At 41.2% G+C, this 27,238-nt stretch overlaps 1 protein-coding gene across 1 annotated transcript; it reads right to left on the reverse strand.

Moving 5' to 3' along the window:
* Positions 1-1,627: 1,627 nt before the first annotated feature.
* Clns1a (chloride nucleotide-sensitive channel 1A) lies at positions 1,628-25,634 on the reverse strand. The gene is made up of 7 exons (XM_028770659.1): positions 25,446-25,634; positions 14,153-14,289; positions 8,505-8,603; positions 7,607-7,714; positions 6,058-6,231; positions 3,647-3,736; positions 1,628-2,309 (listed from the first exon to the last, which is right to left on the reverse strand). The coding sequence occupies exons 1-6, from the start codon at positions 25,583-25,585 to the stop codon at positions 3,669-3,671; spliced, it is 726 nt and encodes a 241-aa protein (XP_028626492.1). The 5' UTR covers positions 25,586-25,634; the 3' UTR covers positions 1,628-2,309; positions 3,647-3,668.
* Positions 25,635-27,238: the final 1,604 nt, after the last annotated feature.

Here is a 27,238-nt window from a genome sequence, read left to right on the forward strand (position 1 = left end):
GGGCCCACGTGGATGGCGGGATGGTCTGTCTGGGCAATGCCCAGCCTTGTGGAGACAGCATGGAAGATTGGCAGAGCCATCTCCCACGCTGACGTCTCGTGGGTGGCAAGGCTGGTGTTTCTAGTTGGCCATTTCTAGCTGCAGCACACATGCATGTGGCCTCCGGCGGAGAAACATGGTGGTTGGGCTAGGCAGAGCTGCTGCAGCTTAGTCGGCCTGAGCTGGAGGCTGATTTTAAATAATTACAACATATACTAATAATTAATAATCTCTAAAACAAACCTCAAAATTTCAAGCTGTATCAATTACCCTCTATATACTTTTATTTAGTCCAGGCTAGCCTCAAACTCCTGATCCTCCTGTCTCTACCTTCTAAGTGCTGGTATCACATCCATGTACCTAAAATTATGAAATCTTCCAACTAGACACATACAACTATATGTGTTTGCGCTTCAAGTGTACACAGTTCCTTCAGAGGCAAAAGACGGTTGTCAGATCCCTTGGGAGAGCAGCCAGTGCTCTTAAATGCTAAGGCAGTTTTCTAACCTCAGTATGTTTCTGGATTTTAATGATAGAACTAATAACAAAACTGTTAACCCTATTTTTTGGGGATATTTCAACAAGTCAAACTTGGGAATAAAGTCCATAAGATCATGCAAGCAGCATAATTCCAGTAACACTAAAATTAAGCTCAAAAATGAAGAAATAAAGTGATTGTCTAGCATTACACCACTTTATAGAGCTGGCGCCAATCAGGTTATGTGGGTATTGAACTGTGTTTTTTAAACGTGTTTTCCAAAACAATACAGCTTCAGTACCTCCCAGCAGCAGTGACTAAGTACAAACTCCTTCTGCACGTCTCTCTGCTGTCAGTCTAAATACCACCCACAACTCTACCCTAGGAGTATACTCATTACACGGGGCCAACATCTCATGGGTTGACAACAGAAATTTCATTGAGTATCTTTCTGAAGGAACAAGTTTCAGGATTCTGTGGGATTTGCTGTGGTTGGTCTGCTGCTATAGGTGATTCGGTCAACAAAGCAGGGGCCAGGCATCCGACTATCATTCTGTATTTATAGGCATACACAATCAGGCCATGCTTATACAGTGGTAGGGACTAAACCCAGGGCTTCATGCAGCTAGACTAGCTCTCTACCAACTAACTTACATCCCTAGCCCCAGCATTACTTTAAAACTTTATTTATTATTCATGATGTATGGGTGTATGTATTTGCATGTATAGCTGAGTGCTCAGGGAAATCCGAAGAGGTTGTGAGATCCCCGGGAGTCAGCAGTATAGCAGCTGTGAGCTGCACAATATGGAAGCAGAGGAACTGAATTCAGGTCCTCTAAAAGAGCAGCAAGTGCTGGGCTGGAGAGATGGCTCAGCAGTTAAGAATACTTGCTGCTCTTGCAGAGGACCTAGGGTCAGTTCCTAGCATCCTCATGGCAGTTCATAAACATCTGGAACTCCAGTTCCAGTGGCTCTAATACCCTCTTCAGATCTCTATGGGCACCAGGCATGCACATGATGTACAGATATACACACAGACAAAACACACATACGTACACAATTTAAAAATCTTAATCTTTTCTCATTAATGGTTTTAGTCAAGAGCAAAACTACAGTGATATAGAAAACCCATATTTATTTGTTAACTATTACAAAGACAAAATATCATTAAGAGTACTTTGCAGACTTCATTTCAGATGATTTATTCTGTGACAGAAAGCTAATGTTAAGAGGGTGGACAGTCAAGGACCTAACCTGGGAGGACATAACAGAGCTGATGGTAACTGAGGAAGGACAGAAGCTAGCACACAAGTATTGTGTCATGGCGAGATGTGGCTGAGCCCCAAGTAGAGGACGCATGCCTCTGTGGAACATGCTAAGGGCTGCTCCCTCTGAGGCCTTTGCTTTTTATCTTGGAGATAAGAGAGTTCCCCTAAGTCCCAGCAACATCTAAGTTTCAGCACCTCGCCTTCTCTCACCCAGTGTGAGCTCTGTGCATTTACCACATAGGCCTTGCAGCTGACAGACTGCACACAGCAAAGGCAGGAGTTAGAGGCCTTCTCAGAAGATAACTAGACACAGGAAGTTTGTTTGGGGGTAAATGAGAAACTACAAATACCCGTTCAGTTAGTTCACCTTTGTTAATAGAGGTCATAGTCTCTTCTGCTGGTGTCAGCTTGCTGTCTCATTATAGTTTATCTTGAGAAATGAGTTTTGGAGAAGAAAAAAGCCTTTCACCAGCCCTTCTGGAGTGAAGAGGCACCAAGTTCTTGCCTACAGTTATGAGCAGAATCTGAAAGACAAAGGGTTCACAGTTATTACTACTAACAGCCACTATTTAAGTCTTGGAGGGGTCCAGACTTCTTGTATTTCAGGCCTTGTAATATCCCTGACAGGTAACTATGTTTCCATGTTACAGATGAGGAAACTAAGAACCTGTTAACTTATGTATATGTTACCTCCAGAAGAACACAGGCAGTGTGTGCATGCGCATGGGGGAGCTGTGATCTATGATCTGGGTACATTCTTCTGTACCCTATCTCACGCACCCAGAGGTTTGACATTAGTAATGGTGACATCAACACTCTAGTCCTTCTTCAGACTTTAAAAGCACAAACAATCTTAAATGATCAAAAATTACACTGTTTGGAAATCAGGTCAATTACCAGACGAACATGAATAAAATTTATGAGTACTGTATTTTCTTTTGCCATTGAGCAGAGAGAATAAAATGAGCAGAAAACAAACCAGCAGCTCAAATCTGTAGCAATTTTATAGTTATTTCACCATCATAAAGACTCCAAGAATCTTTGCAAGGGATTCCAGTAGCATTCCACTGTGTAAACATTAGTGATGTGCCAAGTGGGTCACTCATGCCAGCTGCAAACAGAATGATTCTCTCTGAACAGTGAATTGTCGGAGAAATATGGAAAAGCCAGATTAAAGAAAAAATTGCCGTCTAGGCAAATAACACATTTACAAATGACAGCCACTGGCCCCTTCCCTCCAAAAGCAGCTGTCACTAACTAACGTGATGGTGAGTAATGGAGGTGACAGGTCTGGGAGTAGGTGGCTCTCCATGACATAAAAAGGTAAAGTTCTCGACATCTGGGACTGTGAGAGCTGAAAACTCTCCGGGCACCAGGAAAGCTAGCCAGTGATGTTAGCAGCAGAGAGTCTGATGACTACAGATTACACAAAAGCAGCAAAGGTGCAAGGAAGAGATAAATCACAGAATCACAGAATTTCTCTAAGGTTATTATTTTGATAGCTGCATTAAAAGAAAACAGAAACCCAATGTTATCATTCATAGTTAGTTTTACAACTGCAGTACTTTGGAAACACTGAAATTAAAAAATATATATTTATTTTATGTATATGGGTATTTTGCCTGCATGTATGTGTACCATGTGTGTGTAGTGCCTGTGGAGGCCAGAAGGGGGCGTCATATCTTTCTGGAACTGAACTTAGAGATGTTTGTAGGACAAAACCTATGTCATTTCCAGCAACCAGAGATGGGCAACATTTTTTTAAACTGCTACCTTTATAGAATTCTCTTGAATTATGAATTTTTTAAATCAATAATTTCAGGGATCTTCATGTTGCAACAAGAGAGAATAAGCAACTCACTGTATAGTAGCAAAAATCATCTTCAGTGATCAACATCTGCATCTTCAAATTGTCCGGCAACAGTTGGTGCGGCTTCTACCTCCATGCCATCTGAACATAAAGAGATTGTATTTCAGAAAGGTCGATTCAACAAGGTCTGGACATGGTGGAACCCGCCTTTAGTCCCAGCACTTGGGAGGCAGTCAAGTAGAATTTTGTGGGTTTGAGGCCAGCCTAGTCTGTGTAGTAACGTCCAAGCTACATGTGAGACCCAATCTAAAAAATAAAATAATAACAACTGGATCTTAAAATCTGGGCATTTCGTTGTTTTTGAAACTGGGTCTTATGTAGTCCAGGCTGTCCTCCATTCCTGGCCTCAGCCCCCATGAGCTAGGACTACAGGAAACTACCACATCAGCTTACCTAACACTCCAATTCCACTCTTTTTATTTTGAAAACTAAATTTCCTGAAAGGAAACTGTAAGGAAAATGCTATCTGTGGACTTAAGTTAAGATCAACCTACACACCTAACTTTGTAAATTCACAACATCAACACACACACACACACACACAAATCCTAAATAGGAGTCAATTTACGCCTTTTCATCCCTTTTCTCTTTTAAAACGTTTTGGAATGTTTTGCTATGTAGCCTAGGCTGGCTCAAAGTCACCGTGTAGTCCAGGCTCACCTTCAAGTGCTAAGATCACAAATTCGTGCCACTATGTCTGGCTGGCAGGAATTTTCAAATTCACTAAGCACCAACTATTCATTCCTCACAGAACTGACATATTTACTGTTAGACATTATTTTATAATACACCCAAAAAGCCGAAGACACAGAGCAGAAAACAAAAAAAAGCAACAGCAGCAAATTTTATCTTCCTATTATCATCATCTCACTAAAACAGTGTGGGATGAAAGTTGAAGATACAGTTCAGCCGTGAAGAATAAGAGCACTGGCTACTTCTCATAGGACCCAGGTTTGAGTCCCAGCAGCCAAATGGTAGATTCCAACTGTCTACAATTTCAGTTCCAGGGGTCTGACACCCTCTTCTGGCTTACAAGGGCACCAGTCATGCAAATGCAGCACAGACATACATGCAGACTAACACTCATACACATAAAATACAATTTAAAGAAAGGTGTGAGAGGAGGACAGAAAACAAAGTGCTGTAGAAAGAAACATCTGTGGTTGTTTTCTTTACTTTCTCACTCCTGACCCTCTCCCAACTCTTCACTTGCCACAAACTTCTGCCAAAAGCCCCCCCTGGATGTGTGAATAATGCATGCTAGGATAGGATAACTACTTGAGTTAACTGGTCTGTGTCTAGCATAGGCTATTAATACAGTAAGATACAATTCCTGCCCCATGTCCCCATCCTGGCCAATCCTAGAACTCCCAGAACCCAGGTCAATATGCTGTATGCATGGAGATACCAATCACAGCATCATGAGAGAAGTGAAAGTGGACTAGCAGAAGACACACTAAAGCCACTTCAAGAATGTCCTGTAGTCATTAAAAACAAGTATTACGTGCTGGAGAGATGGCTCAGTGGTTAAGTGCACCGACTGCTCTTCCAGAGGTCCTGAGTTCAATTCCCAGCAACCACATGGTGGCTCACAACCATCTGTAATGGGATTTGATGCTCTCTTCTGGTGTGTCTGAAGACAGCTACAGTGTACTCATATAAATGAAATTAATTAATTAATTAATCTTTTAAAAAAAAAAACAAGTATTACAATGTTACCAGAGCATAAAATACTAATATATACTAAACACATATAAAATTCAAGTGGTGCTTATGACAGTGGCAGGCATATTATTTTTATATAATGGTTCATTTAATTCTCTTGCCACTTATCAACTGTTTGACCTCAAGCAACTCAATCCTTCTCACTTTAGCTGTCTAATGTGTGAAATGTGATCATAAACTTACCCAACAGAGCTCTAAAAGAATTAAATGAGCACATATAAGGGGGGATGGTGCACACCTTTAATCCCAGTAGTAGGAAGGCAGAAGCAAGTGGATCTCTGAGTTTAAGGCCAGCCTGGTCTACTTCAAGAGTTCCAGGACACTCAGAAGTTACACAGAGAAACCCTGTCTTGAAAAAAAAAAAAAAAAAAAAAAAACACACAAAACCACACACACACACACACACACACACACACACACACACACACACACACGAGTAAATATATAAAGATGTGCTTTAAATCCAGGTGTGGCTATAATCAGCTTGAGATTAGAAAGCACAGGACTGCCACATGAGGTGAACGATGCCTCTCCTTCAGAGCCAACACTGTATAAAGGAGGCTGGAGCAACAACTCTGTAGTCTTCTAGCTTCCAAGAAAAAACTTTGCTACTTTAAGATTTCCCTTAAGATTTCCCTTATAGCCATTTGCTCAGTCTGAAGAAAAAGAACACTCACCTTCATAATTTCTTACTGAATCTTCTGTTCGGACACCTGCCATATTATACTGGCTGCTCACAGACTGAGAAAGCATTCCTTCTAATCTCTCCAACGTGGCTTGCCCTTCAGCCGTTAAATGGGATAGTCCTTCTTCATAGGTATAAAATGTAGGGATGTCCCCCTGTCCTTGTTCTAAACAAACAGAATGCTTTTAAACAATTTTATACATGTTCTTTTTTAAAAAAAGAAAATAGATAATAAATAATGCATTTGCTGGAGATGTACAGGCTTCTGGGGACTTCCAATATTTATTAATAGGGTCATTATTAAGAATTCCAAAAAGAAAAGAAATGCCCCTACCCACTAGAATGAGAAAACATTTAAAAAATAATAAACTAGGAAACCGTAGTTTCCAGAGAAAGGACTTATCTAGGGACTAGAAGGAAAAGAGGGTGTTTCTCAAATTAGTTAATCCTTTATCATTCCAAGGTGGGAATTTTACAAGTGAACACAAAATTTGATACTGAAAGAAGTTTGAATTAACATATGTTCCTTTTCAAAAAATCAGAAACTCTAAAAAATAAAATAAAAAACAAACAAACCATAAAACCATTTAAAAACCTCTAAGAAATGAGAGCATATTTGTGTATATGAAGAGTAATCCCAGAAATGGGTAGTCTCTCTTTTTTTTTTTTTTGGTTTTTCAAGACAGGGTTTCTCTGTAGACCAGGCCAGTCTCGAACTCAGAAATCCACCTGCCTCTGCCTCCCAAGTGCTGCCCAGCTAGAAATGGGTAGTCTAAAGGCCAGGAACTGGATTCATATATAGGAAAAAACTTTAGATACCCAGATTGGTGCAAAAGGAACTGTTAAATTGCCTATATCAGGCAAGCGAGCACATCCTGGTCTGGGAGGCAAGGGGAAATAGCTGTAGATAAACAAAGTATGGTTCTAGGGAAAAGAAAATTAAAGTGCAAGAGCAAAAGGACTCTAGAGAGACCACTCGGTGCTTCAGAGCATTTGCTGTTCTTGCAGGGGACTGGAGTTTGGTTCTCAGCATCCAGCCAGCAGTTCACAAACGGAATTCTAGTTCAGGGGGTTCCAAAACCCTTTTCTGGCCTCTGAGGGCACCAGGTACAATGTTGTGCACATATATAAATCCAGGCAAAAAACTCATACATGTAAAATAAACAAAATAAATATAACTTTAAAGAGGTATATATGAACAGACCTCTCAGCAGGAGGGTGGGAGCAGCCAGCTCAGCCTAAGGTACGCTCTTGACTACCCACTTTCTAGCAATTCCTTTCTTTTCCACTTGTTTCTATTATCCATCTCCACTCCTAACATCTTATTGTTGTTCAAGCTTGGAAAATCCATTCATTTCCCCAATTTGTCTGCTGAAAAAGCCTAGGCACAAGTATCCTAATGTATCATCCCCTCCCTTTATTTATAGCCATTTTACATAGGTTACTTTATAGAGACACAAAAAGCTAAAATCTTATGCCCTTAGCACAACTACATGCTTAAGATGAAAGACTAAAACCAATGTGAGACCTAAGTCACTGACCATGTGCTTCCACATCATACTCTTCTCCATCATAGTCATCTGAGTCTTCATCCTCAGGGTCTGGATGCAAGGCCTGGCATTCGCACATTGCTGTGAACATCGCCTCCACTGAAAGACATTAAACTGCAACTATTATTTTTTCCAGTGCACCACAGAGTTTTAGAATAAACATAACCACTGCTACAAACCAGTTTAAAAGCAGACAAAAGGTTTACTAGGCTAACTATATTCATAAAATCTGCAAAATTCAAATAGAAATTGATCATGAAAGGTGCTTAAGACAATGAACAAGTCACAAAGTAAGAGTTCAAGACATTATGAGATTTCTTCATGGGTGGTTGGATTTAAGAAAAAAGGCCAAGCCAGGTGATATGACTCAGGCCTTTGATCCCAGCACTCAGAAAGCAGAAGCAAAAAGATTTCATTGAGTCTAAGGCTTCGTCTACATAGTTCTAAGACAGTTTTGGACCATGTAGAGAGACCCTGTTGAAAAGAAAGGAGAAGAGAAGACAAGCAAGACAAAGAGAAAAGGAAACAAAAGTCAGAGTTGTTGGTCACATTGCTAATTAGGATAAAGCCTCTGTCACATGACATTTTCTCCACATTTTCAACTCTGAAAGTGCTTCCAGCAGTTGACAATTGAGTCAGCAACATCAACCAATAAGACTAACCAGAATCCTCCTTGCACAAAATGCACCAGGTACCATGCTGTTCACAATATCCTTACTATATTCACAACCTGTGACAGCAGTAAGTACCTGCTCAATGAATGACTTTAAGGAGGCTAAACTGAGGACAGAGCAATAGAATGGTGGCAGCCATAATGAAGGTGAGAGGTGTGTGTGCCAATGGGAGAGGGAAACACACACAGGAAAGATCAGTGTCACACAACACTCACATGCTGACTTATCACTGGGCACAAATCTAAATTCAGAAATGGGTTCAACATCATCATTGTCTTCCTCATCTTCATCAGAGAGAGGTTCTTTTGATTCTTCTATAAAAGAAATAAAAGGAACCTTTTAGACATTAAAAGTTTTTTTTTCTTTAAGACTTTACTTACGTGTGCCTGTTTAAGTTTCTATGTACAGAATGCATGCTGGAACCAGAAGACGACAGTAAGTCCCCTGGAGCTAGAGTTAGAAGCACTATGAGTCACCTAACATGGGTCCCAGAACCTAACTCTGGTCTTCTGAAAGAGCAGCAGGAGCTCTTAACTGCTGGTATGTCTCTCCAATCTCAAGGAATGAAAACTTACAAGTGCTTATTTTACATTTTAAAGACACTGAAGCTAGATCCTGGTAGTATGTGCCTGAAATACTTGTACTTGAGAAGGAGAAGCAAATATATACACAAAAAATTTAACCAACAGGCTAGGAAATTTACTGGCATATATTGCATTCAATTTTTATTGCTAGTTATGCAGCGCTGGAAAAAGTGCTCAGCAGGAGCCCACGTGTATGGAACCCAGAGCGCAGCACTAACAGCGGTGAGACTATTTCAGACAAATGAGTAGTATGTAGACACAACAAAATGTCCAAGGAGAATAGGGGCTGAAAATAATAGCTTAGTGGTAGTTACTCTGCACAGGAAGGCCTGGGTTCAAGTCCTTGCACTGGAAAACTGAATACATAAATGTATCAACACAAATACATTTACAAAAGGAACTAGATGAAAAAGCTAGTTGCAGAATAGGTAGTTTTACATTAAAATTTTAAACATAAAACCATCACATCAGTTGGAGGCATATACATATTCAGGAAAGGTTAAAAGCATATATAGGAAGACTAGAGAACTGGCTCACTGATTAGAGCACTTGTTATCTCGGAGAGAACCTAGATTCAATTCCTGACACTCATACAGTAGAGCTCATAATTGTAACTCCAGTGTCAGGAGATCTACCCTCTTCTTTCCCATCTTGACAGGAACCAGGCATATATATGATACAGGCAAAATACTCATACATAAAATAATAATAAAAAACAAAGCAAAGCATATACAGGAAGGACACACACTACCTTTACAATATTGTTTAATTTGAACCAGAGTAGAGGATGAAATGGGTATCCATACAAAACAGCTTCCAAATTGAGCATAGTGACACACATCTTCAATTCCAGCCAAGGGAGGCTGAGGCAGGTGGATCTTTATTGTATACTGAGTGCCAGAACATAGATACCCCCACCCCAAAAAGGGCAGCTTTTCACAATAGTTTGATCCCCAGAACTCATTTAAAGGTGGAAAGAACCAAATACACACACACACACACACACACACACACACACACACACACACACACTGTACACACTAATATAAACACAGCTGGGCTAGCTGAGATGTACATGAACGGATATGGATGGGCGGGGGATGCAAATCAGTGGTAGCCTGCCTGACAAGCGTGTTCAAAGCCTTGGATTCGTCTTTAGCTACGGCAAAGAAGGAAAAAGTAAATTTTTACATTTAAAGTTAGCATTAAAAAAAACTTCAACCATCCATGCAGATGAAGAAAAGATGCAGTAACACTTGTTAATCTACTCACAGGGGCGTGTCAGTCTTCACTGTAACAACATGCTGAGCAATCAACACAAAGAGCTGATTTGGCTTCTGGTGCCAGAGGCAGGAGGCTCCACTGTTAGGGAACGGAGTCAAGGTGGAAGGGTGAGAGGAAGGAGTGCTGCTCCCCTCATGGCAATCAGGAAGCAGGGTGTAGGAAAGGAAGAGAGGGGAGGAAAAGGAGGGAGAGGAAAGGAAGGGGAGAAAAAGCAGGAATGCCCTCACTGGCAGGCCTCCTCTTTCTCCTTTTGGTCCCTCTGGGCACCAGCTATAGATGGTGCTATCCACATTTGGGGCTTCCCCCCTCAACTCCCCGAGTTAACTGCCTCTGGAAACCCTCAGACATACAGAAGCACACTTTACTTTGGGGTTTCTCCACCCAGTAAGGTGGACAAGGTAAACAAGGGGCATCCACTAATGCAGTACTTATTTACTACAAGGTCAGTGTAGAAGACAAACAAAAGCAAAAAACTCTGGTCACGGATAATACCTTTAAGTAATAAATTTCACAGTTCATTTTCTGTGCTGTTTCCAATGGCACGTTGTTTAATATATGTTATCTTTAGTTATTATTAGTAATAATACAGTAGTAACTGTATAAGAATAACACAGTCTAGAATAACAATAATTCTAATGGTGTGTGTGTGTGTGTGTGTGTGTGTGTGTGTATAGGTGTGACTGGTATGTTTGCTTGTATACATGTACATAAGCCCTAAGTTAAGCCCAGGCCTTTGATCCCCCTTTTTTTGAGACAAGCTGGTCCTTGGAATCTGCCTATCTATGTTCCTGTGGTGCTCAGGCAAAAGGCATAGTTTTAATGTGGGTGCTGAGAACCCCACCCCAGATCTCCATGGTTATACTGAACTGAGCCATCTATACCCTGGAAATAACCACTATTAACAATTTCTTCTAGTCTCAGGAACCCACCTTAAGGCCACGGATGGAAAGAAATGTAGGAAACTGTTGGTAGTGCTAGGTACAGCTCTTATCCAGTAGATGAGGCCCTGGGTTTAAGCATCAGCATAAACAAAGAACAGCAGCATTCAGGCTTCCAAGGATTATAACTTTACCACATGTTAAAGATTTAGTCACCAGTCGGTGGTGCAACTGGGAGTTTGACTCTTTCAGAGATGAGGCCATGTGAAAAGTGAGACTAACGTAATCCTCTATTGATTTAGTTTTTTAAAGAAAACTAAGACTCATGAGAAAATGACTTGCCTGGCAAGTAAGGCCAGCTTACTTACTAAGGGTGCTTGGTCCTTGTATCTACTATTACTGAATCCCTGCCTCACTAGATTTTTGTGGACTGGACAAGTATCTTTGCTCAGTGGCAATGCTAGACAAACTTTAGGGCACTGTGCAGCAGCATTTATTTTGGTTTTGGTGGTGGACTTTGAACTCAGATGCTTGAACACATTACACCACTGAGTCACACCCCTAGCTCCAACCCATCAACATTTGGAATTAACAAGAATACTTTAAAGTTTTCCATTTCAAACACCACCTAATAATTATCTTATTTAAAGCTATGGCTGGAATCTTAAGTGTTACTCAAGAACCCATATATTAAAAGTTAAGTCACCAGCCTGTGGTGCTAATGGAAGTTAGAATCTTGAGGAGGTGAGAACATGTGTAGGCTTATCCTCGAGGGGGAAAATGGGGACTCTAGGCCCTCTAAGTTTTGCTTCCTGACTATCATAATGTGATCAGGTCTTCTATTTATTGCCTTAAAGTCTCCTCAACCATGTGCTCTTGCCATGATATGCTGTGCCAACACAGGTCCAAAGAAACAGGACCAAATGAAAATAAGCTTAAAATCTGTGATCCATAAGCCAAAATAAGCATCTTATTAAATTGATTATCTAAGCTCTTTTGTCATAGCAACAGTGCGCTAACTCACAGTTATAAAAGTCATAGTTGAATTTACTTAGTATTATGGTTGGATTCTAAAATGTCCCCAGAGACATGTTTTAAACACTCCTGCCCAGCGGGCAGCACCACAGGCAGGCCTTTGAAGATCCTGACAAGTGGACAGCTGTTGCCCACACGCCTGCTACCATGTCATGTGTTCTCCACCACAATGGACTGAAATATCCCTGAAACTGTGAGCAAAACTGAAGAATCCCTTTCTTCTTTCTGTCAAGCCAGTGAACTTTGTGCTTAATACTTCATTAAGAAATCATGCCATACTCCAAGGTCTGAAGAACTTTTAACATTTCCAATCCCTTTTCAGATTTTATTATATTTTTATCTATCTTTGAATAGTTCCCAACAGCAAGAATTTAAAATCTTCTAGTGATAGTATTTTCTGAATAGCTGGATCAGTCAATATCACTTAATAAGGCATGGCTTGCCAGAGTTCTAAAAATTAGTAACTAGTGTTCACAACGAAATATAAATGATTAGATCTGAAACCAAACGAAAATCCCAACTTGAAGGTGTCAGGAACAAAAGCAACCCATTATCTTAAAATTAACAACTTTGGCCGGCCGGGCGGTGGTGGCTCACGTTTTTAATCCCAGCACTTGGGAGGCAGAGGCAGGCGGATTTCTGAGTTCAAGGCCAGCCTGGTCTACAGAGTTAGTTCCAGGACAGCCCGGGCTACACAGAGAAACCTTGTCTCGAAAAATCAAAAAAAAAAAAAAAATTAACAACTTCGGGGGCTGGTGAGTTGGCTCAGAAATTAAGAGCATTGACTGCTCTTCCAGAAGTCATGAGCTCAATTCCCAGCAACCACATGGTGGCTCACAACCATCTATAGTGAGACTTGGTGCCCTCTTCTGGCCTGCAGGTGTACAAGCAGGCAGAACACTATACATAATAAATAAATCTTTAAAAAGTAAAATAAAATTAACAACTTCGTTATATTTTCATGAACAGTAAAACTTAGAAACCTTGTAATGCAGGGTTTCTGGACCGTGCCACCACTGACATCTGGACTGCACCATTTTTACTGCAGGGGATCTGGCATCTATTAGATGCCAGCAGCATCCCTCCTCCTCCAGTGAAAATCTCACTGACCAATGGCAGCACATAAAGGAATGAGTGGAAATATATTAAATTCTCCCTGCCACCCACTGAGAACCGTAACTCAGCAGTTAAGAGTGCTCGCTGCTGTGGTGGTTTGAATGAGAATGGCCTTATAAGCTCCTATGTTTGAATACTTGTTCCTCAGTCTAGGACTGTTTCTGCTGCATGCCTTTGCTCCACCATCACTGACTCTAACCCCCAGAACACCTTCTTCTTTAGTTGATGGTCATGGCGCTCTGGCACAGCAACAGAAAAGTAGCTAATACGCTACTCTGGACATTTGGTTCTTGAAGTAACTCTAGCTCCAAGGAATCTTCTTCTGTCCTCTGCAGGCATCCACACACGTCACATACATTCACACACAGAAACATGCATACAGTCTATACCTCCAGTTCTAGGGAAATGTACACCCTCTTCTTGCCTCAGTCACACACGCAGCAGCACACAGACATAAACGCAGTCAACAACCCTTGCCCAAACACACATCTTTAAAATAAAATAAATACAATCTGTCTTACATTTTTGGAAAGATAGAATATACTGGTTCACATCTCTGAAATGCCTTTAGAAGGAGATTGAATAAGCAGATAAAAAATAAGAATATAACCATATTAACAGAAGACTTCTAAATGTAAACATATGCAGATACATACAAAACCAATACCCATTAGAAGAAATTCAGGTGCTCAAATTATTTTAGATAATTAATTCAGCTTAATACGCTAATATCTATGATATGTGAGCCAATGGGCCAGTTCTTAGAGTATTACCAAAGACTGCTCTTTAGATAGCAGCAGGCACATACCTAAAGCATCAGTATCTGGGAGGGTGAGGACTGTTAATCGAACCCAGGAGTTCAGGGCCAGCCTGAGCAACCTGAAGACCTCATCTCAAACAAACAATGCCCCTTAAAATACACTTCGCTACCAGAGGAAACACTAGATTAAGTTATATCATACATACCTCCAAATTTGGCATTCACCATAACATACAAATGCTCTTGAGGATAAGCATTTGGGTCCCTGGACACCGCATGTAAACTAATGGTGGGGTATTCCAGTGAGAATCCTAATCCAGAACCATCTAACCAAGACAGGCGGCTGAAAAACATGTTTTAGGCAGATTATTTTTAGAAATTAAATCCTAACTTAATGTCCCAAAATTTATAAAGGTTCAACCTGGACAGTTTTATGTATAGGAATTTAAGTTTATTGACAATATGAGAAATAATCCTAAAATAAAAAAAATTAGTAACAAGAATTGAATTTTCTCTTCTATGTTTTCTTTTCCTCTAGCTATAAATTCAAAATTTTGAGAGGCAGGTTCTTTCAAATCACCTGTGTTTCCTTTTCCTCTATGTGCACATACATGTGGGTACTGGTGGGGGCCAGAGGAGAGCCTCGGATCCCTGGAGCTAGAGATATGGGAGGCTGTCACCTCCAGTGTGGTCACTGGATCTGGCTCTGGTCGTCCGAAAGGGCAGCAAGTGCTCTTAACAGCTTTCAGCCCTCCATGTGCATCTGTTTTTTAGGCTTATCCTTATTTAGAGTGTCTTCAGTCACCCTCTTTGTTGTGCAGATCTTTTCATCTAAACAAGTTCCAAATAACTCCATGGGCCCTCCTTTCCACAGGGACCTCTTCTGTTTCAACTGCAGCTCCGTAACACACACTAGCACATGTATGTCAATAATGTTAATGTATGTTTGTCAGTCTGCTACTTCCATTCCTTCATTTAACATTCTTCAAAAACGTTAGCACAGTTCTCAGTAGGTAAGCATGCACCCAACAACTGGTAATCAGCCTTTCCACCCATCATACATTAAATTATGTACACACAAAGCAGCTGTGATTACAATTACAATTCAAAAAAATAATTATTACTTTGGGAGACAAGATAAAGTTCCCATTTATTACCAGCTTTAAGAAAAAGCCACAGAGGCTGGAGACATAGCTCAGTGGTTAAGAGCACTTCCAAAAGACCCAAGTTAGATTCCAACTACCAACATGGCAGCTCACAATGATGTGTAACTCTTAAGTGCAAAAGATCTGACACCCTCCTCTGACCTTCTTAGGCACCAGGGACACAGGTGATATACAGACATACATTTGGGGAAAATATCATGCAAATAAAAGAAAAGAAAAAGAAAGAAAGAAAAAGAACCGCAAAAAACTTTTCTGTTAAAGTGCACAAATGTAAATATTTTATTGGTTTAACAAAGGAAACATATCACCAAAGTCAGTATGTTGAATTTTGACAGGTAATGCCTATTTTTACTGGGAATATTTCCCTAACCATGAACTTTTTTTTTTAGCAGAAAAGCCAGTGAAAACACTTTGGCACGGGGCAAGATCCCAAAGAAGTCACAAAATATTTCCAAGGCTGAAAGGAAATAGGAAATGAATACTAACGAGCATTGAGTTGGGTTTTTTTGGGGGGTTGGGGGAGGACAAAATATTCTAAAATTGAGTGTAGATATGAGTGCATAACGAAAATCATCAACTTCTATGAATAAAATGGGCAAGTTGTATGCATGTAAATAATGTCAATACATAACACTATTTTAGGGAATGGAGAGACGGCTCAGCAGTTAAGAGCACTGGCTGCTCTTCCAGAGGTCCTGAGTTCAATTCCCAGCAACCACATGGAGGCTCACAGCCATCTGTAATGGGATCTGATGCCCTCTTCTGGTGTGTCTGAAGACAGCTACAGTGAACTCACACACATAAAACAAATAATGCAATTTTAAAGAGGAATGTCCCAATAAAAAGCCATTATGTTTTATACAACTACTATACACTAATGCACTTTTAAAAAAAGATTTACTTATTTATTTTATGTGAGTATACATAATGTACTAATAAACTTTTAAACATAGAAGGATGGGGATGTGGCTCTGCAGAACATATGCATATTCTATATCCTCCTCTCCAGTTTCTTCTCCACCTCCTCCTCCTTCCTCTCCCCATCCCCTCTTATTTTGAGACAGTTTTAATATTTAGCCCATGTTGGCCTCAGTTGCCCAGGTTGGCCATGATTTTTTTTCCTTTGAGCCAGTGTCTCTCTACATAGCCCTGGCTGTCCTGGAACTCACTGAGATCAGCCTGCCTCTGCCTCCCAGTGCTGGGTTAAAACTGTTCTTTACCACAACTGACCACAGCCACAGACAGACTCTTGGTACTCTTGCTTTTCCTGCCTCCATATCCTAAATTCAACTATACTACGAGCTCCCCAGAGGCTGATTTGGGACAACTGCTGTTAAGTTCAAGTCTGGTATGGAATTTACATAATCAACTCCAGGCCAGTCTGGTCTATAGACAGTCCAGGTCTCAAAATAAAAAACAAATAACAACAAAAAAGCCAAATGGTGACATACTCTTTTAATCCTATCATTTGAAAGGCAGAGGCAGGCAGATCTCTGTAAGTTCAAACCCAGCCTGGTCTACATAGCAGTTCTAAGTCAGTCAAGGCTGCATCATAAGACCCTGTCTAAAATAACAACAAAACAAACACAACACAACAAAACAAAACTATACAACTGGAGAGCCAAGAGCAGGAACAGTGATAGAGTAGCATTCTAAAATTATTCACAGTCAGTTAAGAGGACACTAAATTCTATGCCTCAGGAACTCACCAGTGGCAAGGAATCAGTGTCTCACAGTATAACCCAATTGTGTGACACAAGCCTTAGCAGGAGCATTACCAAAAGGCATACATCAGACTGTGGTGGTGAATGTACAACTCTATGAAAACACTATGACGATGACGATGATTTTGAGACAGGGTTTCTCTGTGTAGCCCTGGATGGTCTCAAACTCAGAGATCCACCTGCCCCTGTCTCCCGAGTAGTGGGATTAAAGGTTAGTGTCACCTGTGTCTGGCCAGACTATGATTATTTAATGGCATACTTAAAAATTAAAAGTAAGAAAAGATGCAGTTATTGGAAAGAATTTCACCCACTAGGCTTATTTGAAATAAAAAAGGAGGGCTAAGGCAACAAACTTTAAATTGCAAAGTCATAGAAGTCTAAGGAATTACTTCATCCTGATTGCTTCTAAAGTAATGTTTCTTATGTGAAGATGTGCATGCCGCACGCACCTTTCCCACCTACTGTTACTCAGTGTGGGGATGAAACAGTGCTCATGGGTACTAAGCATGAACAGCCCAATCAAATTGTTTTCTTTCTCACCTCCAAAATCTTCTGATATGACTACAATTTAGAATGGAACATCCCAAATTTTGAAGTCCAAAACAATTTCAAGTATTCAGAGTCACAAAACCTGGGCAGTCAAAAAAGTTGGCATCTAAATAAAATCAGTGCCTTTGGTTTAAAGGCTGAAATTGTGCTGTAGGCCCTAAGGATACCAGCATGCTGTCTCAACACAACGTCCCTACAGGCTCTGAGGAGCTGAGGGAAACCAGTTTGGCACTTGGAGCAATACTTGCTTGACTTTAAGTTCTAATTATTTTTAAGACTCTTCTCACACAAAGCACTTCAAACCCAAAATATATAATTACTTATGACTAGTCATAAAAACCAAAACCAAAGCCAAAGCGACATGAGTCATAACTTCAAGGACAAGAACTAGGAACGCAGTGAACATAGACTAACTCATGTTTTGTCAAATCCGAGACTCAGGAATAAGTGCAATCAGTGTCTTTTATTTCTGGGAAATAAAAGGCAGGTAAAAGAGAACTTGAATCCTCGTTGGCTTAATTGGCTTAACACTGATTTGGGAATGATATGTAAAAATGCATTGTTTCTAAGCTCAAAGCACCTACTTTTAATTTAAGTACAAAGTTTATTGGCCTTAAATAACTTCTTTTGAACTACTCATGCCTTTTTCTCTTCCTTACTTAGATGAGAACTCAACTTCTTAAAAAAAACTAAGCTCTAGGGTCTGGAGAGAGATCAGTGTTCACAAGCACTTGCTACTCTTTGCAGAGGACCACAGCTCAATCCTCCGTACCTACATGATAGGCTACAACTTAAGTCCAAAGCATCCAATACTCTGTTCTGACCTCATGGAGTGCAAGGCATATATGTGGTGCACATACATACATGCAGGCAAAACATCCACACACATGGAATAAAATAAATCTGAAAACAAAACAGCCTCTAAACTCTGAAACTGAGCCCAGGAGTTGTGCGTCTCCAAAGACACACACAAAAGCTACTTCCTTAAGAGACAAATTCTACATCATTCTTTTCTTGCTTCTGTCCTAAAAGCTTCCCCAAAGACTACAATATAATACTGTCAAGCCCATGCCCATGGACATGCTCTTACCTGTTCCAGCTTTGGGTCGTTTCACATTCTCCTTCATTTCCTCAGATGAAGTACTACTAAAAAACATATATCTATACACACACACACACACACACACACATGCATGCCATGTATGCATGTGTAAAATACATACATGTCCTGCCACAAAAAAATACGGTTTTTCACCATTTTACCTAAGTGCCCTACTTCTTTTAATTAGAACACCTGCCAACATAACACACACTGCCATTGACTGGATGCTAGTTACCAGTTGTAATAATTTCAATAACTGCCAGTTATTGAATCCATGACTTGGAAATGCCAGGTGAGAAAAAAAATACAAAGGGTGATCAGACCAAGGAAATGAGGGAAGAGGGTATCTAGAGATGGTACAAGACAGAAATGTAATGTTGATTTAATTAATTCTTAATTCATATATATGTAACCTATAATTGGGACATTTCCAAAAATGTTTTCTTAAAGAAACATTAAGAGTTTGCCAATAAAAACTTAAAACGAGATAAACTTTCTGTATATGGTAACTGTGTCTTCTGAGGAACATGCTAAGATATTTACATATGAGTTTAAGAGATATCTGTAACTTTCAAACTGCTTAAAAAACAAAACTCACTGATAAGTGGATATTAGCCCAAAAGCTCACAATACCTAAGACACAATGCATAGACCACATGAAACTCAAGAAGAAGAAGGAAGAAGACCAAAGTGTGGGTGCTTTGGTCCTTTCTAGAAGGAGTATCAAAAGTTTCAACCAGAGCTCCCAAAGTCTAAACCTCCAGCCTGAGAGCACAAAGGGAGGGACTCATGTCTCCAACTGTATCGGTAATTGAGGATGGCCTTGTCAGACATCAGTGGAAGTGGAGGGCCATGGTCCCTGAAAGTTTGAATTCCCTAGTGTTGGGGAATTCGAGAGCAGGGAGATGGGACTGGGAGGTTGTTTGGAGCACACCCTCATAAAAATAGGAGGAGTGGGTATGAGATAAGGAATTTTGGGGGCAAATGGGAGAGGAGATAACATTGAAAGGTAAATACGTAAAATATCCAATAAAAAACATAACAGATAAAGGGTCTAAAAAAAAGAGAGAGAATTTACTTAATTTATTTTATTTTCAAAAGTTTCTAGGAGATGCTAACTGGCTAAGATCTTATTTTAAGCTCTCCACAAAAGAATTTAAGTCTCTGTTTAATATTCTCAAGAGAGATGTAAATCCTAATTTCTCTCAACAATTAATTGACAAAAGAGAAGTAATCTCACAAAAAATAGAAGCTATTATTAATTGATATATAGTCTGATTAGTTGTTGGCTGTGCTATAACAGTCCTTTGATAAAAGAGATTATTAATATAGATTTATATTTCTTTAAATAATGTCCACATGACTCTCTTAGTGTGGAAGGAGCGACTGTTGGTGCTTCTGCCCTGATTTTACAAGAACTCTGAAAAATTGGCTTTAAAAACAAAAGAGGGGGAATGGTACCCCCCCCCCCAGAAGGAGTCCCCCTGAAATACTCTCCATCATGCCTTGTTCACTTTTAACTCTCTAAAACCGAAAGCTCATGGCAAATCTGCTGCTGACTGCCTCTGGCATCACCGAGACCAATAAAAACTATGCCACAGATATGGGGAAGGACCCTCTTACCCTTAAAGGGAATGGCCCAGACCCAGTTCCCTTATGGGGCTGAGGATTGATATGCCTGTTTGATACCACAGAAGGCACAGCTAACTGGCTACCAAAAAGATTAATGAAATAAATAGATACCCCCACAAAGCCAGGCCCAACTATAAATAAAATGAATAACAATTTACATCCAGGGAAGAGAAATCTCCCTGAGAATTTCCTTCTTTTTCCTTTCCAGGTAAAAATGAATCACCCGTGATGTCTGCTGTTAGAAGTTCTAATCCAGATGCTGGCCTCCAAACTTATACTACTCAGACCTTCAAAAGGCCATTGACAAGAACATCAAACAGCTAGAGACTGATATCACTAATCTGAAGAAATCCCTCGTTTCGCTGTCTGAAGAGACCTCCTAAAATCGCAAAGATCCTTATTGGACTTGATTTACTCTATTATAATAGAAAAGGCTGTGTACAGCTCTTGACTGTGTACAGCCCTTAAAGGAGAATATTACCTTTACATAGACAAGACAGGGATGGTTAAAGAGAGCATGAAAAAGGTCAGAGAAGGCCCTGAGAAAAGTCAGAGATAGAGAAAGAGAAAGATGAGTGCTGGTACAAGAATTGGTTTTCAGACTCTCCAGGGTTGTCAACCCTACCTCCTCTCATCTTGGGACCATTACTTGGGTTCTTTTTGCTTATTTCTTCTGGTCCCTGGGCCTCAAATAGGCTGACTAACTCTGTGAAACAACAGATAAATAATCTGGTAGCAAAACCTTTTCAGATACAATATCATGGTTAGCTATGGAGGACCACGAGACTCAAGATGAGGTTGTTACTCTATCCAGGGAGTTCCCAAAACCCATCTCCACCCAACCTAAAAGAGGGGACTTCTGCCCCTAGACCAAGCCAAGAGGGGCTACCCAGAACCCCCTCTGACAGGCGACCTGAATTCTTGCTTAGGCTGCGAGGCTAAGCACTGCAAGGGAATATCAATAAAAGTTAAAAATATCTCTCTGGGTTTCCTGAGGGACAAGCCTGACTGCATAGGGGTTGATGTCAAAAGTATCCCCTCTCCAGGAAACAGACATCGGGATGAGTATGGCCCCCATGCCTCACTGAACAACAACAGGGGGACTGGAGCCATTACAAAGTCCCCTTCAATTACTGGAGGTCAGGTCTCTATCCCCGACTTCGCAAGATTAGATTTGCCACAGCCCGTCTATACTTAGAGAAGGGAGGAGATGTCAGGGGCAGCCCTGCTTACACACTGAAGGCCTAAAATCAGCCATAGGCCTAAAATCAGCAATAGGCCTGTCATACATGTATACTAACACCAAGTCTTGGGTCTCTGTGGATAAACACTGAAACAGATGGCTATAAGCTATTGTAAACAGGCACTTTTTGAGACCATTTACCGGCCTGAGTAGTCATAGACCTTATAAATAGGTAGCCTTGGCAGACAATACCAACTTAGATAAGGACAAGCGAGTCATAGACAGAGTCATAGTGACCTGTCCCCTGAACCTTCACCCAGCCGATACCCAGTTCTGAAAGATATCTGTACTCCCCCTGAACACCTACACTCCAGTGTCATCCCCTTCCCCACGTCCTGCCTTTTTGTGTTTAAAACCCCTGTGTGAATGAGTATAAATTACAATTTGAAAAAAAAATTACATATATATATATATATATATATGAAAAAAAAGAGTATAACTGATTCAATGAAGAAGAAAGTCACAGCAGAATATACATTTGCTAACTTTTCTGAGATTTTTATTTCCCAAGACACATATGTCATGCTGATAGGTCCATATATCATGATTTTCATTTTATAATACGATTAATAAATTATGTATTTTTGTATAGTAAAGATCATAAAACGTAACATGTCTAAAGTAAAAATAATAAATAAATAAATAATTTTTTAAAAAGGCAAAATGTTAACTATTAATGATTCTTTAAGACAAAAAAATGTTTTGGCTACATGTATGTGTACTATCTGTGTGCCTGGGGCCACATAGGTCAGACAGGGTAGCAGATCTGGAAGTCAAGTTAGGGATCATTGTGAGCCAGCATGTGAGAACCGAACCGGAGGCCTCTGCAAGAGCAGCAAATGCTCTTAAGCTTGGAGCTACCTCTCCAGCCCTCAGTTAATGAATATAGTAAGAGTATATAGGCACTAACAACACTTGTATCCTTTAAGCTGCAAACTTTCCAAAATGCAAAAGCATATACAAGAAGCCTCCCCTTCCCAAAAGAATTACAGAAAGACTCACCGAGCATGGCAGCAGCACACATCTTTAGTCCCAGCACTCCAGAGGCAAAGGGAGGAAGAGCTCTGTGAGTTCCAGGTGAGCCAGGACTACACAGAGACCTTGTCTTAAGCAAAAACAAAGAAACAAAACCCATTTTACACAGTGTGACTGGCAATTCTTGGTTGTCAACTTGAGTACATCTGGAATTAACTAAAAATGCAGGCACACCAGTGCAGGGTGTTTTTTTGCTTGTTTTTGTTCTGTTTTGTTTTTTGCTTAATTTGAAGTAGGAAGATCCACTTCCTTTTTTTTTTTTTTTTTTTTTGGTTTTTTGAGACAGGGTTTCCCTGAGTAGCCCTGGCTGTCCTGGAACTCACTCTGTAGACCACACTGGCCTCGAACTCAGAAATCCGCCTGCCTCTGCCTCCCAAGTGCTGGGATTAAAGGCGTGCGCCACCACCACCGGCGGGAGATCCACTTCTAATCCTGATCTTGAATCAGGAAGACTTGTGCCTTTATTCCAGGTCTTGAGATAGGATTCCAGCATCCACTGCGGATCAGACGAGACTTTCAGCCCTGTGGACTGAGCAGCTTCTGCATTCTTGGGCTTTCCCTTCACGGCCAGCAATTACTGGATTAACTGGACCACTGCCTGTAATATTTCTGTCCTCAAAAGGCAGGGGTGGTGGGGAGCAGGGATTACACCTACTATAGAGTCCAGGGGATAAAAGTGTTTTTTAAAAAATAAAACCCTCTTCACCTAGAGCGCAATTTTGATACAGGACAAAACCTGGGTGTTCACACAGTGACGAGAAATACATGAATGTGAAGGAAAGCAAGTTTGGCCTAAAGAGGGATGCTGAGTTTGGTTGGTGTGTGTGTGTGTGTGTGTGTGTGTGTGTGTGTGTGTGTGTAGTAGTTGGTCTTCTGAGTTTCTATCTGAGAATGACATCAAAGGGCATAAAAGTAACTTTTATTCTCCTGTATCAACTGTCATCTCTGAAGTTTAATTCCTCAGTTTGCTAACCCAGGCCTAGTCTTGGAAGCTTCTATCCTACAATCTCATCTAGGCCTAGAATATTTACAGACTTATACTTACTGCTGAATAAACTCACCTTTTCCTGTTCTTTCTGCGCTCTAACTGGCTGGTTTAACCCAGCTGTTCTGGTGCAAACGCCTCTCCAAGATGACTGATTCAATCTGGCTTTTCTCAGTTTCTCCTGAATTGTTCTGCTTGGCATCAAAATAACTCTAGCTGATCTTCTGGCTACTTCTCATTTTCTGGCTCCTTCTTTTTCTCTAATCTGTCTCTGTAGAACTGTACCAGTCAAACTGCCTCTTTCCTCTCTCTGCACTGCTCTATAAGTAGCCTCCCTTTCCTCTCTCTCCTCCTGAGAGATGAGCATATCCAATTCTGTCAAATCTTTCTCTGATTTGTCACTTTGTCTGCCACTCAATTAGACATCACTTTGAAACATGGTGCTTCCTTCTGCAAACTTTATCTTCATTGTTTGGGATTAAAGGTGTGTACTAAGCGAATGTCTGTATTCCAGCCAGAGGGATTAAAGGTGTATGCTAAGGGCTGAGCCACACCACAACTAGAAAAAGTTTTTTTTTTCCTAGTATACAATGTCAGGGTTTTCAGTGTGATCAAATGTCCTGCAACAAAAGACAGATTTGGAAGTCAACAGAGTAGGTATTAACATACTCACTGGAGTATGCTAGATAGCCCAGAAGAGAGGACGAGGGAAAGGACCTTAGAGAGACACATGGATTAAGAGGTGAGTCTTTTGAGAAGACTTAGGAGAGAGAAGGAATGGAAGGAATAGTCAGACTATAAACTGGAAAACATCTGTTGGGTAGAAGTAGTAAGATCTTTGGTGATCTCAACAATTTCTTCTGTATGTGGAGTGTGAACAGAAATATATTCCTAACTTCGACAAGATCCATTTTAATTATCCATGTGTATTAGTTGAGAGTTCTCTAGTGTAACAGAATTTACAGAATGAATGAATGAATCTCCACCACTTCTTCCCTCCCACCCAAAGCTTTTCTTTCTCCCTCCTGACTACTCCAAACATATATACCAACCAAACTGAGCACACACCCACATATGTATTTCCAGTCCGTGTCTAAACACCCAGGTTTTGCCCCACTAGCCAAATGGTTCTCTAAACAGATAACATTTTATACTTTTATACCCTGGACTCTGTAGTAGGCATAATCTTGGTTCCCAAGAGATTTGTTTTCCAGTGACTTGACAGAAGGGACTCTGAATGAAATTAAGGTTACTAATCAACTGATGGTGAAGTAAGGGGACTAGCCTGGATTTTCTAGGTAGACCAGATGTTATAACACGAGCTCTGAAAAGCAGAGGATTTCCTCCGTGGCCAACAAATGGAATAAAGCAAAAGGTAAACCAGAGACTCTGAAGGACAGGAAAGTATAACGAGAGGGAGAGGGAGGGGTAGGGGGAGAGGGAGAGAGAGGGGAGAGAGAAGAATAAGGATAGGAAAATATGGGGGGCGGCACGAGGGTATGAGCATGTGTGTGTGTAGTGTGTATTTTAGTAACATGTCTATATTATTGTGAAAGTACAAAGTCCTGCAGGTACTCAAATATAAGAATTCCTTCCAGGACCCGCACATCTAGGAGTCGGGTTCGGCTGGTTATGATTCCGCCCTGCGTGGGCCCGGAGATGCTCCTTTTCCCCCACCCACACCTGGAGCAAAAAACCCAAGCCCGTTAACCAAAGGTCCCAAACCCGTCACAATCCGAGCTACATATTTCACTCAGGGAAAACATCTACTCCACACGATCATTCAGAAAGCCAGGCCCATCGAAGAACTAACCAAGGCTCTGCAGACTCAAAACTAAACGTGACCACGCGCCAGGCTTGCAGGAGACAGGCCGGTTAAAAAAAAAAAAAAAAAAACCACCACGTCGTTAAGGAGAAACACGGTCTAGAGAACAGAGCTAGCTGAGCTCGGGAAGGGAGAATCCCACCCTACCCGAATAATAGCAACGTCGGCCGGCGCCCATCCCCGCAGCACCCCGCGGTCGCGCCTTAGGGAGGCCGGCGCCAGAGCCCGGGAACCCTACCTCTCCGCAATGTAAAGAGTGCCGGTGCCGAGCCCCTTCCCGTTCAGCACAGCCTCGGTGTCCGGCTGCTGCAGCCGGAGTCCGTCTGCCGACCCAGGCGGCGGGAAGCTTTTGAGGAAGCTCATTGCTGGCGCAAGCATAGCTCCACAGGAACCGAGAAAGCCAAGCACCGCAATCCCGGCTGGCAGGGAGCTGCCCCGGAAGCAGTAGCCGTAACCCGGAAGAACAACTTTCTCAGCGAGGGACTTGGCATGCAGTTGACCATAGAGACGGGATACTCTAGGCAACTCAGAGGTCCCTGGTGAGCCAGCTGGCTCTTGTCACGTGACACTGGTTCCCCTTTCCCGGTCCTCTAAGGATGCTTAGAATAACCGAGTGTTTTCTTTGTGGTTCTACTTCAAGGTCATAGCAGCAAACCCTGAGAGAGGATGTATGAAGAATACGAAGCTTTTCCCAACAAAAAGCAGGAATGGGCCTAGGCCCCAGGAGTCTCGCCTGAGGAGGACGCACAGAAATAAAATCCACACTCATCTGGAGGTCAGAAGTCTTCGGGTTGGGTGCATGAGTCTACTCTGCTTCCGCCTCGTCGAGCCAGTTCTCCTTAGGTTCACCGCAGCCACCTCAGGTCACCAGAGAGGTCGAGCGCTACATCCCCACGTATCTCGCCACGAGCACACAAAGGTTACATTAATTGATCGATAGTGCGGCAAGACAGTCAAAAGACAGTGCCCAAGAAAAAGGTAGTCCACTGGTCCGAAGCCCTTGCCTTACCTGCTCGCTAGAGCCCAAAGAATAAGAACAGTTAAAACTTACAGATTTAGTAAACAGAAACCTGTAACCGAGGCCTATAGACCACACAGCATAAGGACTTTACTTCTTTTATTTCTTCATGGATTCGTTCGTTGTTTTTGAGACAGGGCTTCCTTACATAGCCCAGGCTGGCCTCCAATACATAATCGATTTGCACCGTACTCTAGTTTACCAGTACTGTTACGGACATCCATCACCACACCTGCTTAATTAATTTTTTTTCTTCATGATAAACATGAACACATTTTTTATTACTGACCCATTTTATGATGAGACCAGATGAGACCTGAGACATTAAACTCACAAGCTAGAGTTTGGTAATGATTGGTGGGTGGAATCTCCAAGACTGACTCTAGACTCCACTTTTTTTGGCTGTAGAATTGTAATGTCTATGGAGTAGGGCTGTTTAGGTTGGATGACATAACACGGTGATGGGAGTTTTGTCTTTCCCTCTCTTCCTCTTCTTCCTCCTCCTCTTACTCTTCTGCCCTCTCCTCTTTTTCCTCCTCCTCCCCTTCCTCTTCCTCCTCCATATTTTCTTTTTGGAATCTTCTAAACAGAGGAATCTTTAGTTTTTTTTTCTTACGATTTATTTTTATTTATTTTTTTTAACTCTGTGTACATGTGAGTGCAGGTGTCCACAGACTCCAGAAGATGGCATTGGATCTCCTGGAATAGGCAGTTGTGAGCTCCTCTGCCTGGGTGCAATGACCCCATCTGCAAAAGCATTAGGCATTCTCAGAGGCTGACCCATGTCTCCAGTTCCAAGCGTTTTAAGTTTTTTAATTTGGCCAGTTCGTCATTAGTGAGACTAGGAGACAGGTCCACTGAACAGGAATGAGACAGTGGGAATGGAGTAAAGATGGGGATGAAGAAAGATTCTAGAACTCTCTGAAGGTTAAAGCGCTCACTCATCATGTGGATATAGATTGAAAGGAAGAGTTTGTGAAGATGAAGACAAGAATAGACAAGGAAGAGAGGTT

This window comes from Grammomys surdaster, unplaced genomic scaffold (assembly GCF_004785775.1).
Source record: "Grammomys surdaster isolate TR1022 unplaced genomic scaffold, NIH_TR_1.0 203, whole genome shotgun sequence".
NCBI classification, from domain to species: domain Eukaryota; kingdom Metazoa; phylum Chordata; class Mammalia; order Rodentia; family Muridae; genus Grammomys; species Grammomys surdaster.

Excerpts from the sequence above, each read along its gene's own strand:
- Clns1a (XM_028770659.1), bottom strand. The coding sequence starts at position 25,585 with ATGCTTGCGCCAGCAATGAGCTTCCTCAAAAGCTTCCCGCCGCCTGGG. Across the intron at positions 6,232-7,606 it reads GTATGATGTGGAAGCACATG|AACAAGGACAGGGGGACATC; the intron begins GTCAGTGACTTA and ends CTGTTTGTTTAG. Across the intron at positions 3,737-6,057 it reads TTCAGTAAGAAATTATGAAG|ATGGCATGGAGGTAGAAGCC; the intron begins GTGAGTGTTCTT and ends CTTTATGTTCAG.